General features: G+C 44.1%; 1 protein-coding gene across 1 annotated transcript in view; it reads right to left on the bottom strand.

Moving 5' to 3' along the window:
• Window positions 1-3,485: 3,485 nt before the first annotated feature.
• Window positions 3,486-19,547, bottom strand: part of LOC126162141 (uncharacterized) — a 96,999-nt gene continuing 80,937 nt past the window's right edge. The window contains exons 2-3 of the mRNA XM_049918435.1: window positions 15,243-16,117; window positions 3,486-4,014 (exon numbers count right to left, since the gene is read on the bottom strand). Of these exons, the coding sequence (XP_049774392.1) occupies window positions 3,619-4,014; window positions 15,243-16,097 (1,251 nt within the window). The 5' untranslated portion in view covers window positions 16,098-16,117 and the 3' untranslated portion in view covers window positions 3,486-3,618. The remainder of the gene's footprint in view (window positions 4,015-15,242; window positions 16,118-19,547) is intronic.

The raw sequence follows: 19,547 nt of genomic DNA, 5'->3' as shown, positions 1-19,547 counted from the left end.
TCAATGCATTTGGCAGTACGTGTAACGACATTCCTCTCAACAGCGAGTAGTTCGCCTTCCGTAATGTTTGCACATGCATTGACAATGAGCTGACGCACTTTGTCAGACGTTGTCGGTGGATCACGATAACAAATATCCTTCAATTTTCCCTACAGGAAGAAATTCGGGGACGCCTGATCCGGTGGACGTGCGGGCCATGGTATGGTGCTTCGACGACCAATCCACCTGTCATGAAATATGCTAATCAACAACGCTTCAACCGCACGCGAGCTATGTGCCGGACATCAATCATGTTGGAAGTACATCGCCATTCTGTCATGCAGTGAAACATATCGTAGTAACATCGGTAGAACATTACGTAGGAAATCAGCATACATTGCACCATTTAGATTGCCATCGATAAAATGTGGGCCAATTATCCTCCCTCCCATAATGCCGCACCATACATTAACGCCTCAAGGTCGCTGAAGTTCCACTTGCCCAATAGTGCATATTATGCCGGTTTACGTTACCGCTGTTGGTGAATCACGCTTCGTCGCTAAATAGAACGCGTGCAAAAAATCTGTCATCGTCCCGTAGTTTCTCTTGTGCCCAGTGGCAGAACTGTAGACGACGTTCAAAGTCGTGGCCATGCAATTCCTGGTGCATAGATATGTGGTACTGGTGCAATCGATGTTGAGGTAGCATTCTCAACACCGACGGTTTTGAGATTCCCGATTCTCGCGCAATTTGTCTGCTACTGATGTGCGCATTAGCCGCGACAGCAGATAAAACACCTACTTGGGCATCATCATTTGTTGCAGGTCGTGGTTGATGGTTGACGTTTCTCATGTTGCTCAACACTTCCTGTTCCCATAAATAACGTAAATATCCGGCGAACGGTCCGGACACTTGGATGATGTTGTCCAGGATACCGAGCAGCATACATAGCACACGCCCGTTGGGCATTTTGATCACAATAGCCATACATCAACACGATATCGACCTTTTCCGCAAATGGTAAACGGTCCATTTTAACACGGATAATGTATCACGAAGCAAATACCGTCCGCACTGGCGGAATGTTACTTGTTACCAGGTACTTATATGTTTCTGACTATTACAGCGCCATGTGCTATTAGTAGCACACGTGTTTAGGTGAAACCTTATTTTGGAGTGTGGAACTAAATGGCTCAAATGGCTCTGAGCACTATGGAACTTAACTTCTGAGGTCATCAACTTAGAACTACTTAAACCTAACTAACCTAAGGACATCACACACATCCATGCCCGAGGCAGGATTCGAACCTGCGACCGTAGCGGTCGCGCGGCTCCAGACTGTAGCGCGTAGAACCGCTCGGCCATTCCGGCCGGCAGAGTGTGGAACTGTAAAACCTATGTCGCTTCTGACGTTACTTGACAACCTTGTCAGTACTGTATGTTCGTTTTGCATCAAAAGGTTATCTGAAGATGGCAGAGACAGAAACGCGTAATGAATAACGAAAAGTGTCCAGAAACGTACTGTGACTATTATTAAGCGACCGAACAGCCATTTTAAAGCCCTTTCTATTCTATGTCTAAATGTGGCCGAGTTTTTCCTCATTTATTGTTGTTTCATCATTCCGCCCAATATGAGAGGAGAGTGGGCTCTCATTTTAAAATATTTCGCTGTTCTGCCAAAAGAAATTAAAAACTTATAATGAGTGTTAGAAGCTAAATAGAAGTGTGTTTGCCTATTTTAAATTAGAGATCAAAGACGGACAGTTAAAAAAACGAGAATATATACGTTTTAAAAACACATCGCAGGAAGTTTAATTCTTCTGACAAAAAACACTGAAGCCCTGCACTTTCATTTAAAATCTGAAGGACTTACACAGGTTGAGAAATATTGTCTGAGGAGAGAGTATGTTCCATATGAATGAGGGGTTAGGTTAAAAACATAAGGGTCTGTTAAGTAGGAAAACTATTGAGATGATAGGTAGGAGTTGAGATGGATGATGGGAAATCAGTCTGTATGAAAGACAGAGGGCGAGGAGTAGTGTGTTGTGTGGGTATGGTAGGGACAGAGGGTGAGAAGTAGTGTATTGTGTAGGTAGGGTGGTGGTTACAAGAGGAATAAGATAAGGATGGATGGAAAGCGAAAAAATGAAAGGAGGTCTGATATGGAGTGGGGGAAGTTTGGGAAGAGTTAAGGCTCGCAGGAGCTATAAATATCTGGGCGACTGTAATTGTCTGGGAGAGGGAATTCGTTGAAATTGCGTTGGGATAGAACATGGAGTGTGTGTACATGTGTATAGGGACGGAGGGATGTGTTTGTGAAGGTGCGGCAGCATACCAGGGGTGGTGATCAGAGGGGAGACAACAGGACGATTGAAATCTAGTTTGCGAATGGTGTAGGAGATTCGGAGTTGTCCGATGTGGGTGAGAAGAGGCGGAAACTTCATGAGATGGTAGGGGATCCATTTGGGGGTAGATAACCGGATGCAGAACGCGAAACAGAGTACATGGCGTTCAAGGATTTGAAGGGATTTACGGACCTTTGGTTGGGTGGAGATTCATGCAACATTCGCACAACAAAAGACGGATCCCATCAGGGTTTTGTAGGTGTGGAGAGCAGTGGAGGGGTGTAATCCCCAAGTTCGGCATGTATTGGTCTATTGTGGGCTTTCTGTTGGATGGTAAGTAGGTGCGATTTCCACGTTATTTGCCGGTCGAGGGTTAGTCCAAGATATGTTAGTGCGTTGGTTAACGATGTCATCGTCAAAAATAAGTTTATTCACTGTAGAAGCCCAGTGACAAGGAACGAGTGTGAATCTCTGTACATGGTGAAATGTATATTACGTGAAATATTACCATTGTTTACATATTTCACAAAAATATTTACAACTCAATGACCTAACACACAGTTTACATGTGAAATAAGGTCGTTGGCGCGAAAGTACTCGGACATTCACGAGTCAGATCGTATGTGCACTTATCAGAGATAGTACATTTCAGCGATAACAATTGAAAGCTTCAATCACAAAATCTTTTAACGTCTGTTGACAGCTTACAGCTTATATGTGATGCAGTAGTAAGGAACAAGAGGGCAGGGTAGGAAAATGTATTTATAGCATAGTAGCGCAAACAGACATACGTTATCTTTTCAAAACGTCTCACATTGTGTTGAGTACCAATACAGAAGATGACGACTGAAATCCGACATGTTACTTTCTTTTCGTATATATCGGAAATGCTGAAAAAAAAAAACACAGAAATCGCAGAACGCTCGCCAATAATGCAGCCAACACTGCAGTGCAAGAAATTTTGGACAATACATCACAAGACGCTATGTCGTAATATATTGTAAATAATTACATCCAAACATTCTATAATGTTTGATGTAATGTAGAGTTTTCACCCACCTTGGTAAACCGACGGACACAGCAGTGTCTGCCTTCACAGGCCAGGATTGGAACAAGCAGGAACAGTAAAGAGAGTTTTTAAGGCAAAAATGTAATTATAATCTTTTTATTACCTAACTGATAGCGAAAGGTATCACAGAAGTACAGTAACAAATGTCGACAGGGTTCATTCATTTTTGCGAATAGGAAGTCAGTATTTAAGTTGGCAGGTCAAAACGAATAATTACAATAAAATTCACAGGAGGCCTTTCTTCTCAAATAGGGGAATCACATATTTCAAGTATGACACGCAGTCGGGATGCCTGCATGCCTTTGCTAGAACTTCGCCGGACTCGTCGGTGTTGTCGAAGAAGTTGGCGAAATCTGCGCCGTTCTCCTCGGACGTGAGGACCATGCCCCGGACGGCGCTGTTGAACACGGCGAGCACGTGCGCCCGGTCCACGTCCCTCTGGAACTCGCCGAGCGGGTAGGCGTCCGCCTCGGCGGCCAGGCCGAGGGCGCGCAGCGTGGCCTGCAGCTCGCCGTGGTACAGCGACAGCAGGCCGGCCAGCTGCCGCCGGTGCACCTCCTCGCTGGCGTTCACGTACAGGAAGGACACCACGTCCGCCGCCGGGCTGTGCACTCTGCTCATCTGCAGCACATCACGTGACAGCGTCACCGCGTGGAACGGCGAGGCCCACGAGAAAGACAGGAGCCCTATTTTGTATCTTTCCGTCATTGAGGCGATCGTTTCGGTATTCAAGAGCACCGAACGGTCTAGTACTCGAATTAGAGTCCCATCTTTATTCAGTATGCATTTCGGCAGCGATACCGTTCGGGTCTAGAGAGCCGAAGCGCTGTTGTCAGTTCGCGTCGCGCAAGCCAATCAAAAGCAAGTGGCCGCACATCCGCGCATGCGCACTGCAGCGCGCACAGCGCCACGAACACAAAGCAGCTAGCAGACGACACAGGCGCGTTATTCTTCGCCGTACCGAACTTGCGTTTTCGCAGTACGAAGTGTTCCTAAAATACCAGCGGAAATGTTGGACGAAAATGAGGTTAGTAGGTTCACTGTTCACTGACACTGAAAGAGTGTTTAGGATTGCTGTTGTGATTTTTGTTTATGGGTATTTTATTTGAAACAAAAACAGCAACCCTGGGTATGGAGAGGCACTTATTATTGAACAATTTTGGCCAGTATTTATAGCCTGTGCTAAAAGAATAAGAAGATAAGCAGAATGTGGTTATAACTCGCTCTGAGAGATCCAAATGATTAAGTAGCCCATTAACCTACATGATACGTCAACGATTCCCGTCTCAAAAATAAAATTGAAAAAAAAAACGCGTTTTTGAGAGCTCCTGCAGTTCGTCGAAGTTTATAACATGCATCTCATGAATGAAAATGTTTCGCATATGGTGCTACAGTCTAAAAATATTACGACGGAGATCATTCATCTCTGTCTACTCTTGTTGAGCATTCGATCGCAGATAAAGACTTGTGACAAGCACGATTATGGAGATGACTGCTTCTAGTTACATTCCCAGTAATTTAAGATGTGCTCTTAGATTCCTGTCTAAACACATACTCGGAAATCACTACACATTCGGAGAAAATGGTGAATTATTTCTGTCAAGAAAAAATACAAAGGTCACTGTCGGTTGTTTCACTCTCAGCAATTTTATCTCCAACAATTTCATATTTCGTATTTTAAACACACAGAAATCATGAACTAATTACTGAGGAATTGTGCTCTCACATGTAAATAATATTGCAGAAAAATCTTAAATTACACGAATAACAATGTCTCAGAATGCGTCGCATATATGAAGAGGAAAAAAATTTTTTGCACCCATCCATGCGTGAACCCGTGTCCTTATGTGTAGTAATCCCGCGCACTAACCACTTTTTTTTATTCCACAAAAACAGTAACAAAAATGGCTACAATTAAATGACATAAATAAGTTGACAGATATGGCTTCGCTAAACAACAACTACGTGTGGCTGAATTCTTGTACTATTGCAGAGGAACGTAGGCTGACTTCGTTGCCAAACGATGCTGCATAAGTCAGAAATGCGTAACAGTTTGGAAGGTTTCTAGTACCAGGCTACACATAATTGCTTTACATTGTTACTTGAAAGTCGTAAAAACGTTTCGATAATTACTAACTAAACCATTTGTGGGATAATGTACACAAAGTCACTAGCAACGTCAGTTCACACTCATGTAATACACGTAAGCAGAGCCAATGTCTTGCTATTTAATGATCTTTAAACTCTTATTTGCATTAAAATAACATGTATTTTGAGAGAATATTGACCGAAAACGTTTTCTCTTTGGATGTAATCATTCACAGTAAGAACCTAACCTAACCCTGTTTCTAACAAAAGAAAATAGTCTCACTTTCCAACCTGATGCGTCCTCTGGTGATTCTTTAGTAACACAATCACTAAATCCAAAGCTAAAACCGCTAAATATGTTTACAATAACACATTATAGGTGTACATAAACCACAGCTCACTGATCGACAGGGCCACACCGAAATCCAAAACCTCTCGGTACAATTGTCGTAAAATCGGTGGGAGGACCGTTCGGTAACAGGTCTCAGAAGCTTACTGAATAGGATATTTCGATAAAGAACCGAAAATGACGTCACTACCGAAACGAACCAACTACACCGATCGATATGAACGATACAGAATAGGGCCCCAGGCCCTGGCGCGTACGTCACAGCATGTGACACTGTAAACCTTAAAGAGTGCTAGCAGCTGTCTCCGGCAGCGAGCGAGTAACTACTTCAGACGAGTTTAATGTTCCTGACTGCGTGTTTAAATGCATGCAAGTTCTCGATGCCACACGACGTAATTTTGAACTCCAGTGGGTAAGTTTTCAATTAAATATTCATTTCCCGTAGGCACTGCACGGAGCCGGCCGTTCACGAAGTGTGCCAGACAAGCCGTATAGTGTGACTTCACAAGTTCGTTGCAGGGCCCAATATCTCGCTGGCCACGGATGAAGAGTGTCTGAGCTCATGATATAGCAGTTTTGGAAGACAACTGCACTCATGTGTTAAAACCTTATACCCACTGCGGAACTGACCCATGGGGAATCCGGGCTCCTGCAACGAACTTGTGACGTCACATTAGCCGTCTAGGCTGGCGCTCTGTTTCGCAGTGCCCTGAGCTGCTGCATTCGGACCACGTGCGTTAAGTGTTCGCTTTTTATTATTTCTTCCTTGGGAGTGTTTAATCAACTATCTGTGTAACTTGGTAATCAGTTTTGTAGTATTTACTCGACTAAAAGTAAGATCATATGGCATGCTTGTTCGGGAAAACCACAGGGGTAGGTTCAGTCACCTAACTAGAAGGTTTTTCCAGTCTACGAGCATCGAAATGGCAGATTTTGAGCTAAGTGCTGGCAGAACATAAAAGTAACTGACATCGCTTAGAATGGAAAGGCATCAGACCCAGAACCTATAAGATTCCACAGAGGTTATGTGAAAGAACTTGCTTCTATACTACCAGCAGTTTATTGTGGGTAGCTGTAACAGCGAAGGATACTCAGCAACTGGAGAGAAGCGTAAGATGGGTCGTAGAACAGATGCACATAATTATAGGCCAACATCTTTGACGACAGTCTGTTGTAGAATTATGGAACTTGTTTTATGTTTGTAAATTATGATTTTTTTCGAGGACAAAAAATTTCTCCTTAAAAAACAGCATCGATTCCTCAATTAAAGGTCTTGGGAAACTCAGCTTGCCTTCTCCCCCATGAGCTCCACGTTGCTGTAGACATCAGCTCCCATGTTTCTGGTGTGTTTTTGTTGACTTCAGGAACGCGTTTTTCACCGTCCCGAACTGCAGTTTAGTGACAAAGAACACGAGAATGAGATTTTCACTCTGCAGCGGAGTGTGCGCTGATATGAAACTTCCTGGCAGATGAAAACTGTGTGCCGGACCGAGACTCGAACTCGGGACCTTTGACTGTCGTGGGAAAGTGCTCTACGAACTGAGCTACCCAAGCACGATTCACGCCCCGTCCACACAGCTTTAAATCCGCCAAAGGTCCCGCCCCGGGGCGTGAGTCATGCTTGGGTAGCTCATTTGTTAGAGCACTTGCCCACGAAAGGCAAAGGTCCCGAGTTCGAGTCTCGGTCCAGCACACTGTTTTAATCTGCCAGGAAGTTTGAAAGAACACGAGATTACCGAGTATCGGACCTGATTTACGACAGGATTCCAGTCTTTCTCGCAGAGAGAAGTCAACACGTCGCTCTGTAAGGAACGAAGTAATTTCAGGAGTACCCCAAGGAAGAGTGATGGGTCCGTTTCTGTTTATAGTATACTGGATGTCCCTCCTGAGAGTCGTCATGCGTATTTTCTCCGGTGTTACAGCAGATATTTCATACTTTGTTTTTGCATTGTGTAGCTGGAGTCAGCCCAAACAATTACTGCTCGTCGAATCTTTCATGTGACAATCAGTGGCAACCGAAGGCTTCGGCTTGGTTGCCTTAAAAAAAGTAGGAATTCAAAATCTGTATTTTACGTGCCCATTTGATCGCGTGCTCCCAAATCGATCTAGTCCGATATTTGTTTCATCGGTATGTGTTAAGACTGACAGAAAGTCGAAGAATAAACAACAGTCTAAAAGCAGCTCAGAAGCGCTGCACGCTACGCTGTAGTAGTCAGCGTGGGCCAGAGCTCTGCTGTCGTTGATGGAGTGCTGACTATTCTTCGAGTTGTACTGTCCGTTCTAATTCATACCGACAAAACAAATATCGCACTAGAGTTATCTGAGACCGCCCTGTCGAATGGGCATGTAAAATACCGCTTTAAGTATCATTTTGCTTGTAACGAGAAATATCCGACTATTTCCATCGCATGAAAGAAGTGATTTCTTTCCGCGAACCCAAGTTACACGGTGCAAAAACTAAATTGCAGTTATCTGCTTAAATACGAAAGAAAATGCACCAGACGACTCTTAGCAGAGACATCCTGTATGTAAATGACCTGGTAACGTGTCAAAAATTCCATAAAGCTTTTTGCAGATGATGCGGTTGTGTACATGAGGGTTGCAATGCCAGAAGAGAGTAGTGAGTTTTGCAGAAAGACTTGCAGAGGACTGATGAATGGTGCAGCGACTTGCAACTGACTATAGCCGTAAATAAATGCAACGTACTGTAAATGCCTACAAGAAGAAACACACTACTGTACCACAGCAGTGATGACAAATTTCTGGAAGTCCTATCTACTGTAATCTAGGAGTAACCATCTGTGCCCAATTCTGTCCAATTGGCGTGTTAATTCGTCAAAATCGCGAGCTAATTGGAAATCCCTGCCCATAATGCTCCAGACGTTCCAATTGGGGAAAGATCTGGCTTCCTGGCTGGCCAACGTGAGGTTCGACAAGCACGAAGACAAGCAGTGCATACTCTTGCCGTGTGGGTCAGGGCGTATCTTGCTGAAAGAAAGTCCAGGACACCTTGCCATGAGGAGCAACAAATCGGGGCGTAGAATAACGTCAATGTCCTGCTGTGCTACAGTGGTGACGTGGATAACAACCAAAGGGATCTTGCTATGAAATGAGATCGCATCCTGGATCATCACTCCTCGTTGTCGTTCCGTATGGCGTGTGACTGTGGTATCCCACCGCTGTCTGGGGCATCTCCAGACGCGTCTTTGCTGATCATCGGGGCTCAGTTCGAAGTGGGACTCATCACTGAAAGTTCTACTCCAGTGACATTCGAATCCGAACACGAGTCTAAGACCCAGGTAGTAGTGGGATACCAAGCTGACTGTCGCCCACCATACGGTTCGATGGTCTGGAAGGGCTATTCTTTTCAGAGCAGGACACTTTTAGATCTCATCTGTGACACCCATACAGCACAGCAGTACGCAGACGGTATCCTACCGCCCCGTTTTGTCGCCCTTCAGGGCAAGCCATCCTGGATTTACATTTCAGCAAGATAACGCCCTCCCGCACATGCCGAAACTTTACACTGCTTGTCTTCGAGCTTTCCAAAACCTACCTTGTCCATCAAGGTCACTGGATCTCTCCGCAGTTCAGAACTTCTGGAGCATTATGGGCAGTCCCTCCAACCAGCTCAGGAATTTGAAAAACTAACGCGCCAATCGGACAACATTTTGCACGATATCCCTCATCAGGCCATCCAAGAACTCTGTCAATAATGTCAAGACGAATAACTATTTGCATAAGGATCTCAGGTGGACCAACGCGATACTGAGTTGTTCAATTTGTTAAGTTTCTTCTCTACAGTAAATGAGCGAATATTTCTCAAATTGTGATCATCTGTTTGTCTCCCCATGTAAATCACATGTAGCGATTTCCATCTCATCCAGACAATTCTTTCGTGGTGCGTCAGACTTCGTGTCACAGAGTGTATTATTGATTTTTTAATTTTCGGAATTTGAAAATGTTAGCTTTGTGCCTAAATCCCGAAATGTATCAATTAGAAAAAGACAGCCAAGGTCGCTGCAATTACCGTTGTGACACTCGCAGCTTCCATGACGCAGCCGGCCAAATGATGCTCACAAACTGACGTCGGTCGTTTACATGTGCGTAGCCAGTAATTTTCGTTAAAGAGATACTCTGACATCTTGATTGGTTTTTTTGTATTTGATCATCAATAACAGATATCTACTACCTTCTTATGATGTTGGTTAAAATCTTATATGTATAACTGCAAACTATACAGGGCGGTCCATTGATCGTGACCGGGCCAAATGTCTCACGAAATAAGCGTCAAACGAAAAAACTACAAAGAACGAAACTTGTCTAGCTTGAAGGGGGAAACCAGATGGCGCTATAGTTGGCCCGCTAGATGGCGCTGCCATACGTTAAACGGATATCAACTGCGTTTTTTAAATAGGAACGCCCATTTTTTATTACCTATTCGTGAAGTACGTAAAAAAATATGAATGTTTTAGTTGGACCACTTTTTTCGCTTTGTGATGGATGGTTCTGTAATAGTCGCAAACGTATAAGTTAGTGGTATCACGTAACATTCAGCCAGTGCGGACGGTATTTGCTTCGTGATACATTACCCGTCTTAAAATGGACCGTTTACCAATTGCGGAAAAGGTCGATATCGTGTTGATGTATGGCTGTTGTTGTGGTCTTCAGTGCTGAGACTGGTTTGATGCAGCTCTCCATGCTACTCTATCCTGTGCAAGCTCCTTCATTTCCCAGTACCTACTGCAATCTACATCCTTCTGAATCTGCTTAGTGTATTCATCTCTTGGTCTCCCACTACGATTTTTACCCTCCACGCGGCCCTCCAATACTAAACTGGTGGTCCCTTGATGCCTCAGAACATGTCCTACCAACCGATCCCTTCTTCTAGTCAAGTTGTGCCACAAACTTCTCTTCTCCCCAATCCTATTCAATACTTCCTCATTAGTTATGTGATCCACCCATCTAATCTTCAGCATTCTTCTGTAGCACCACATTTCGAGAGTTTCTATTCTCTTCTTGTCCAAACTATTTATCGTCCATGTTTCACTACCATACATGGCTACACTCCATACGAATACTTTCAGAATCGACTTCCTGACACTTAAATCAATACTTGATGTTAACAAATTTCTCTTCTTCAGAAACGCTTTCTTTGCATTATCCAGTCTACATTCTATAATCCTCTCTACTTCGACCATCATCAGTTGTTTTGCTCCCCAAAAAGCAGAACTCCTTTACTACTTTAAAGTCTCATTTCCAAATCTAATTCCCTCAATATCGTCCGACTTAATTCAACTACATTCCATTATCCTTGTTTTATTTTTCTTGATGTTCATCTTATATCCTCCTTTCAAGACACTATTGATTCCGTTCAACTGCTCTTCCGAGTCCTTTTCTGTCTCTGACAGAATTACAATGTCATAGGCGAACCTTAAAGTTTTTATTTCTTCTCCATGGATTTTAATACCTACTCCGAATTTTTCTTTTGTTTCCTTTATTGCTTGCTCAATATACAGATTGAACAACATCGGGGAGAGGCTGCAACCCGGTCTCACTCCCTTCCCAACCACTGCTTCCCTTTCAGTCCCTCGACTCTTATAACTGCCATCTGGTTTCTGCACACATTGTAAATAGCTTTTCGCTCCCTGTATTTTACCCCTGCCACCTTCAGAATTTCAAGAGGGTATTCCAGTCAATTTCTACGGAAGCCAAACTGATCTTCCCCGAGGTCGGCTTCTACTAGTTTTTCCATTCGTCTGTAAAGAATTCGTGTTAGTATTTTGCAGTCGTGACTTATTAAACTGATAGTTCGGTAATTTTCACATCTGTCAACACCTGCATTCTTTGGGATTGGAATTATTATATTCTTCTTGAATTCTGAGGGTATTTCGCCTGTCTTATACATCTTGCTCACCAGATGGTAGAGTTTTGTCAGGACTGGCTCTCCCAAGGCTGTCAGTAGTTCTAATGGAATGTTGTCTACTCCCGGAGCTTTGTTGCGACTCAGGTCATTCAGTGCTCTGTCAAACTCTTCACGCAGCATCATATCTCCCATTTCATTTTCATCTACATCCTCTTCCATTTCCATACTATTGACCTCAAGAACATCGTTCTTGTATAGACCCTCTATACACTCCTTTCATTTTTCTGCTTTCGCTTCTTTGCTTAGAACTGGGTTTCCATCTGAGCTCTTGATATTCATACAAGTGGCTCTCTTTTCTCCAAAGGTCTCTTTCATCTTCCTTTAGGCAGTATCTATCTTAGCCCTAGTGAAATGAGCCTCTACATCCTTACATTTGTCCTCTAGCCATCCCTGCTTAGCCATTTTGCACTTCCTGTCGATCTCATTTTTGAAACGTTTGTATTCCTTTTTGCCTGCTTCATTTACTGCATTTTTATACTTTCTCCTTTCATCAATTAAATTCAATATTTCTTCTGTTACCCAAGGGTTTCTACTAGCCCTCATCTTTTTACCTACTTGATCCTCTGCTGCCTTCACCACTTCATTCCGCAAAGCTACCCATTCTTCTTCTACTGTATTTCTTTCCCCCATTCTTGTGAATTGTTCCCTTATGCTCTCCCTGAAACTCTGTACAACCTCTGGTTCTTTCAGTTTATCCAGTTCCCATCTCCTTAAATTCCCACCTTTTTGCAGTTTCTTCAGTTTTAATCTACAGTTCATAACAATAGATTGTGGTCAGAGTCCACATCTGCCCCTGGAATTGTCTTACAATGTAAAACCTGGTTCCTAAATCTCTTTCTTACCATTATATAATCTATCTGAAACCTGTCAGTATCTCCAGGCTTCTTCCATGTATACAATCTTCTTTCATGATTCTTGAACCCAGTGTTACCTATGATTAGGTTGTGGTCTGTGCAGAATTCTATCAGGTGGCTTCCTCTTTTGTTTCTTACCCCCAATCCATATTCACCTACTACGTTTCCTCCTCTCACTTTTCCTACTGACGAATTCCAGTCACCCATGACTATTAAATATTCATCTCCCTTCACTATCTGAATAATTTCTTTTATTTCATCATACATTTCTTCAATTTCTTCGTCATATGCAGAGCTAGTTAGCATATAAATTTGTACTGCTGTAGTAGGCGTGGGCTTCATGTCTATCTTGGCCACAATAATGCGTTCACTATGCTGTTTGTAGTAGCTTACCCGCATTCCTATTTTCCTATTCATCATTAAACCTACTCCTGCATTACCCCTATTTGATTTTGTGTTTATAAGCTTGTAGTCACCTGACCAGAAGTCTTGTTCCTCCTGAGACCGAAGTTCACTAATTCCCACTATATCTAACTTTAACCTCTCCATTTCCCTCTTTAAATTTTCTAACCTACCAGGTCGATTAAGGAATCTGACATTCCACGCTCCGATCCGTAGAACGCCAGTTTTCTTTCTCCTGATAACGACATCCTCTCGAGTAGTCCCTGCCCGGAGATCCGAATGGGGGACTATTTAACCTCCGGAATGTTTTACCCAAGAGGACGCCATCATCATTTAATCATACAGTAAAGCTGATTGCCCTCGAGAAAAATTACGGCCGTAGTTTCCCCTTGCTTTCAGCCGTTCGCAGCACCAGCACAGCAAGGCCGTTTTGGTTAGTGTTACAAGGTCAGATCAGTCAATCATCCAGACTGTTGCCCCGGCAACTAGTGAAAAGTCTGCTGCCCCTCTTGAGGAACCACACGTTTGTCTTGCCTCTCAACAGATACCCCTCCGTTGTGGTTGCACCTACGGTACGGCTATCTGTATCGCTGAGGCACGCAAGCCTCCCACCAACGGCAAGGTCCATGGTTCATGGGGGATGTATGGCTATTGTGATCAAAATGCCCAACGTGCGTGTGCTGTGTATGCTGCTCGGTATCCTGGACGACATCATCCAAGTGTCCTGACCGTTCGCCGGCTAGTTACGTTGTTTAAGGAAACAGAAAGTGTTCAGCGACATGTGGAACGTCTACCACGACCTGCAACAAATGATGAGGCCCAAGTAGGTGTTTTAGCTGCTGTCGTGGCTAATCCGCACATCAGTAGCAGACAAATTGTGCGAGAATCGGGAATCTCAAAAACGTCGGTGTTGAGAATGCTACCTCAACATCGATTGCACCAGTACCACATTTCTATTTACCAGGAATTGCATGGGGATGACGACTTTGAACGTCGTGTACAGTTCTGCCACTGGGCACAAGAGAAACTACGGGACGATGACAGATTTTTTTCACGCGTTCTATTTAGCGACGAAGCGTTATTCACGAACAGCGGTAATTTCAACCGGCATAATATGCACCATTGGGCAACGGAAAACTCACGATGGCAGCGACAAGTGGAACCTCAGCTACCTTGGCGGGTTAATGTATGGTGCGGCATTATGGCAGGACGGATAAATGGCCCACATTTTATCGATGGCAATCTAAATGGTGCAATGTATGCTGATTTCCTACGTAACGTTCTATCGATGTTACTACAAGATGTTTGACTGCATCACAGAATGGCGATGTACTTCCAACATGATGGAAGTCCGTCCCATAGCTAGCGTACGGTTGAATCGGTATTGGATAGGATATTTCATGACAGATGGATTGGTCGTCGAAGAGCTTTCACCGGATCTGACGTCCCCGGATTTCCTTCTGTGGGAAAAGTTGAAGGATATTTGCTATCGTGACCCACCGACAACGCCTGACAACATGCGTCAGCGCATTGTCAGTGCATGTGCGAACATTACGGAAGGGTAACTACTCGCTGTTGAGAGGAATGTCGTTATACGTATTGCCAAATGCAATGAGGTTGACGGACATCATTTTGAGCATGTATTGCATTAGTATGGTATTTACAGGTAATCACGCTGTAACTGCATGCCTTCTCAGAAATGATAAGTTCACAAAGGTACATGTATCACATTGGGACAACCAAAATAAAATGTTCAAACGTACCTACGTTCTTTATTTTAATTTAAAAAACCTATCTGATACTAAATGTTTGTCTAAAATTGTGAGCCACATGTTTGTGACTATTACAGTGCCATCTATCACAAGCGAAAAACGTGGTCCAACTAAAACATTCATATACCTTCACGTACTACACGAATATGTAATAAAAATGGGGGTTCCTATTTAAAAGAAACGCATTTGATATCCGTTTGACCTATGGCTGCGCCATCTAGTGGGCCAACCATAGCGCCATCTGGTTTACTCCTTCAAGCTAGAGAAGTTTCGTTTTTCGTAGTTTTTTCGTTTGACGCTTATTTCGTGAGATATTTGACCCGGTCACGATCTGTGGACCACCCTGTATAAATGTCTCAATATTTTATTTTGTCGCTATACTTGAAATAAATAAATAAATACAAAAAGAGGAACCAGGCTACAAAGTAAAGGCAGAACGATAGGCTATCTCCACCAACCTGAAAGTCTAAAATCCTAACATCAGTAACAGCTTCTCCGTCATATCTGAACATGAAGTTGTTTTTCCAGCAATCACAGTGTATCACCACGGGGAACGTGACTTCGGTAGACGTCCAGAAGTCGGCCATTCTGTCGACGGACCTGCCTGCTAGGTGCTCCCACTTGTCGGCGTACCTCTCGTACCCCGGGATGGTTCTGAGTTCTCCGGCGATGGTTTTCATGAGCTTGTCGAGCATGTCTTTGAAGAAGGACTTCTCCGCGTCGGCCATCCTGCTGCGGAGCTCTGACCGCGCCCTGTAGTCTGGCCTGTCCGTTAGCAGCCGGGCCGAGGCGGCGTGCTGGCGGGCGTAGGCGCGCAGGGCCGCGGCGCAGTGCCGGTAGTCGAATGCGCGACCCGCCGGGGGCAGCCGGAAGCCCGCCGCCGACAAGTCTTCCATCAGGAGGAACTCCACGGGCTGTCGGCCGGACAGGAAGCAGCGCGCCGCCAGCGGCCTGAAGGCGTCGCCTTCGGCCGACTCCAGCAGCCTGTGCACCTCCGGGAATATCTCGCACAGCAGCAGTGACTCCTTCCGGAAGACGTTGTTGTCATCTGCGATCTCCTTCAGCTTCCCCTGATCTTGAGCGTACTTCACTATCAGGTGTACCTGATCGCCAGAGGCGGCGTTTTCTCGTCTGACGGTGGCCACCACTTTCAGGATGTTGCTCGTGTATCCCAGACCTTTTTCGTTATCCACGATTACTGCTTTTTCCACTCTAATTTTAGTATCACTATTCTCGTTATTCAGAGCAGTCTCTATTAATTGTTTGGTTATCCACGAAGAAGCTAGAGCCTTTTGTGTTTTATTGTCATCCATGGTTTTCTTTTGTGCTGGACCTGTAATAAAGTGAAATTTAACATAAAGTTTCATCTCAACAATACGTAGTACTAATGAATTCAACAGTCTCGAAATCCGTACAGAGCCTGACTACAGTTCTGAGAGTAGAATGACATGAAACAGGGGCAGTAATTGCGAATCAGTATCAAAGAGTTGTAGCCCATCCTCCGCCTTACTTTGGTTTACACACTGAACAAGCGGTAAAGAAAATAAAAGAGAAAAACAAAGGGATTTAAGGTAAGAGGAGAAGAAATAAAAACTTTGACATTGCTCGACGGAACTGTAATTCTGTTAGAGACTCCAAACACAAGCGGAATGAGAAATGTCTTGAAAAGAAATTTATGTACTGTAGTCGAATTAAGTCAGACGATGCTGAAGAAACCAGAGTATTAAATGAGGCGTTTGAACTACACTGCTCAAGTGAATTAGGTAAACACAATGTCGAGCATCTGCCATACTCCGTTGAGCAATAAGTAAGAACTGTGTTTGTTAGAAAGTTACACCGTTAACATTCACACATAAGTACACAACAAAAATCACCAAATCGGCCAGCCGGGGTGGCCGAGCGGTTCTAGGCGCTACAGTCTGGAACCGCGCGACCGCTACGGTCGCAGGTTCGAGTCCTGCCTCGGGCATGGATGTGTGTGATGTCCTTAGGTGAGTTAGGTTTAAATAGTTCTAAGTTCTAGGTGACTGATAACCTTAGAAGTTAAGTCCCGTACTGCTCAGAGCCATTTGAACCATTTTGAAAAATCATCAAATCCTCCTTTCATATAACAAGAAAAGAAATATCTGACAGGTGGCGAAACAAGGTCGCAGTAAACACTCATCCCGTCATCCTGGTTGCTTTTCACTGTACTCTGAGAGCTTCAGTAACGTGGAAAGCTGCATAAATGTCTACATAGGTCCCCCTGTGGCATCCGTTACCACTCTTAAGTCAGAGCCCTTCAGAGCTCTTGAAGGTGCTGTTGTGGAACGACACGAACACATCTGTCAATCATGTCACACACATGCTCGATAGGCTTTAGGTCAGGACTCACCGTTGGCGATTCCATTACTTCAATGACCAGCCTCTGCAAGATGTACCCGGTGACACCCGCCACATGGGTCCTGGCGTTACAGTGCATAAGACGGAATCAAGGGTCACCACCGTACGCAGGAGCCACCACATGGCCCAACAGGATCTGTTCGATTTGCTGCCTGGAAGTAGGGCGACCATGGACAACCATCAGATCCGCACGGCTGTCAATATTAATGCCTCCTCACACCATCACAAACGTCATAGCCAGTGTCAATAATTCTCCAACAGCCGTGGTACTTAAGATGTTATTTTATTTTATTTTGAAGGCTACCAGTTTCAGCATTTCACTATGCCATCTTCAGCCTTTGTATGCATCTCTCCAAATAAACGAAAATGTCAAGTCTTCGAATAAAACACTAGAGGATATATTGAATTCACGACATCTAAGGATTTATGACATTTTCGTTTATTTGAAGAGATGATTCTGGGGCCTGAAATGGCATACTGAAATGCTGAAACTGGTAGCCTTCAGAATAAAATAAAATAACATCTTAAGTTGCACGGCTATTGGAGAATTATTGACAATTACTTAACTAGCTGATGTCCCCTGTCCATGATGAAGCAACAGAGGTCACAAACGTCTGTCGATTTCCTCGACAATATTTGGTAGACATCCCTAATCACGTCATGTTGACACACGAATCAAGCCATCACCTTGCTTCAGAGGAAATGTGGCCTCGTCTGTGAGGGATACGTTTCACCAGTGACAAGATTGCCCTTTAACCTGGGAACGGCAGACCTGAAGGCGACTTGTGGGGTGCTGTCGTGCCAAGTAGGGTACTCGAACACAACATCTCGGCCATAAGGTCCCTTCTCGTAACCACTTCTGTACAGCCTAATCGGACACAGCGGCTCCAGTAGACCTTATGGGATCGTCTTGCACTGCTCTGGCGGCAGCCGTACTGCGTCACAACGCAGAGGTCGCCAGATGTGGGAGATATTTGTCTTGACATGGAGTTGTAATGCGTCGGCTACCTTGTCCAACTCGCCTTGTGTGCTGATCTATTTCCCTGCAACGTGTCCACAACCTATGGATGACTGATGGAGAGAAACTGACATCTGCAGCAACATCCTTCATGCTTCAAATTTGATTGCCCTTCCAACTTGCGCTGCAGTATGGTGTCGCATTGCATGTGCTGAGCTGACTACAACTTACAAAAATGGCAACTGCCATCTGTGGACCTCACTATGTAACACTGGGACACAGGTACTCACTTCCTTCTGACGAGTCACCTGACACTGCAATGCATGCGCAGCCGATAGATGGTGAATGAGTTTAAGTGTTGGAACATCGAAGGCTAAGCTCTCAGGCTATGCCGAAAGACCACAGGTAGCATCTGTATCTAAATACATTTAACATTCCGGATGTAGACACACGTGTTCCCCTAATTCTTCTGAATAGCGTAGCAGACAGATTTGCTATTTTAGCAGAAAACAACTATCGACGACAGAAGTAAAGACGATATAACATGTAGATTCAGTATCACGTAATTTTTTTTCTTGAAATGAGAAACATGTTCATATAGCATCCGTTTCAGTTTTAAAATGTCTGTTCTGAAACTATCTGTCTGGATTGTAACTTCACACGGTAGTGATGTGTGCGTGATGAACAGTGCAGACAAGATGGGAATAGAACCTATTCCAGTGCGGTACTACAGAAAAATATTTAAGATTATACTGAACCATGTTGGGGAGAAAATTATTTTATGGCTTCAGTTGGCAGAAAGAAGGAATACGTCAATAGGATACATCCTGTGCCACCAAGAAATAGTTGATATGACAATGAAGAGAAGTGTGTGTGGTAAAATTGCAGATCGAGAACAAGGAATGAACACAGTAAGTACATAAAGTTGATGTAGGGTGCAGCAATTAAGCAGATAAAGAAGGACTTGGACAACACAGACCAGCGTGCAGAACTGCATCAAACCAGTCTTCGGACTGAGAACCACAACCACCACCAATTACGCCAGATATACCCCTTATACGGATGAGTAACGATTAACGCTACATCTTTGACAAGGAATGTATCAAAAAATCCATCGTCGAAATCAACTGTTCAATGACTGAAAACTGTTCGTCCATGCCGTGTTTGTAGGAACAGAACCAGCCTGACGGTATTTTCACAGTTCCTTGGTTGTGCATCGCTTAATGCAATGGACACTCACAGGTAAGGAGGGGTTAAAACTCCCCAAAAACTGTCGCGGTGATTCCCTAAGCCATTAAAGGTGACTACGGGAAGGGTTAATTTGAATAGCACGCAATCATTTCGTCTCTCATTCTCGTCCATTCAGAGGTTGCGCTCCGTCTCTAATAATACAGTCTTGACAAAAAGCTAATACTTCCAACTT

This window comes from Schistocerca cancellata, chromosome 2, assembly GCF_023864275.1.
Source record: "Schistocerca cancellata isolate TAMUIC-IGC-003103 chromosome 2, iqSchCanc2.1, whole genome shotgun sequence".
Lineage (NCBI taxonomy): Eukaryota > Metazoa > Arthropoda > Insecta > Orthoptera > Acrididae > Schistocerca > Schistocerca cancellata.
Note: the sequence above shows the minus strand (reverse complement) of the source record. Positions and strands in the feature narration are given on the sequence as shown.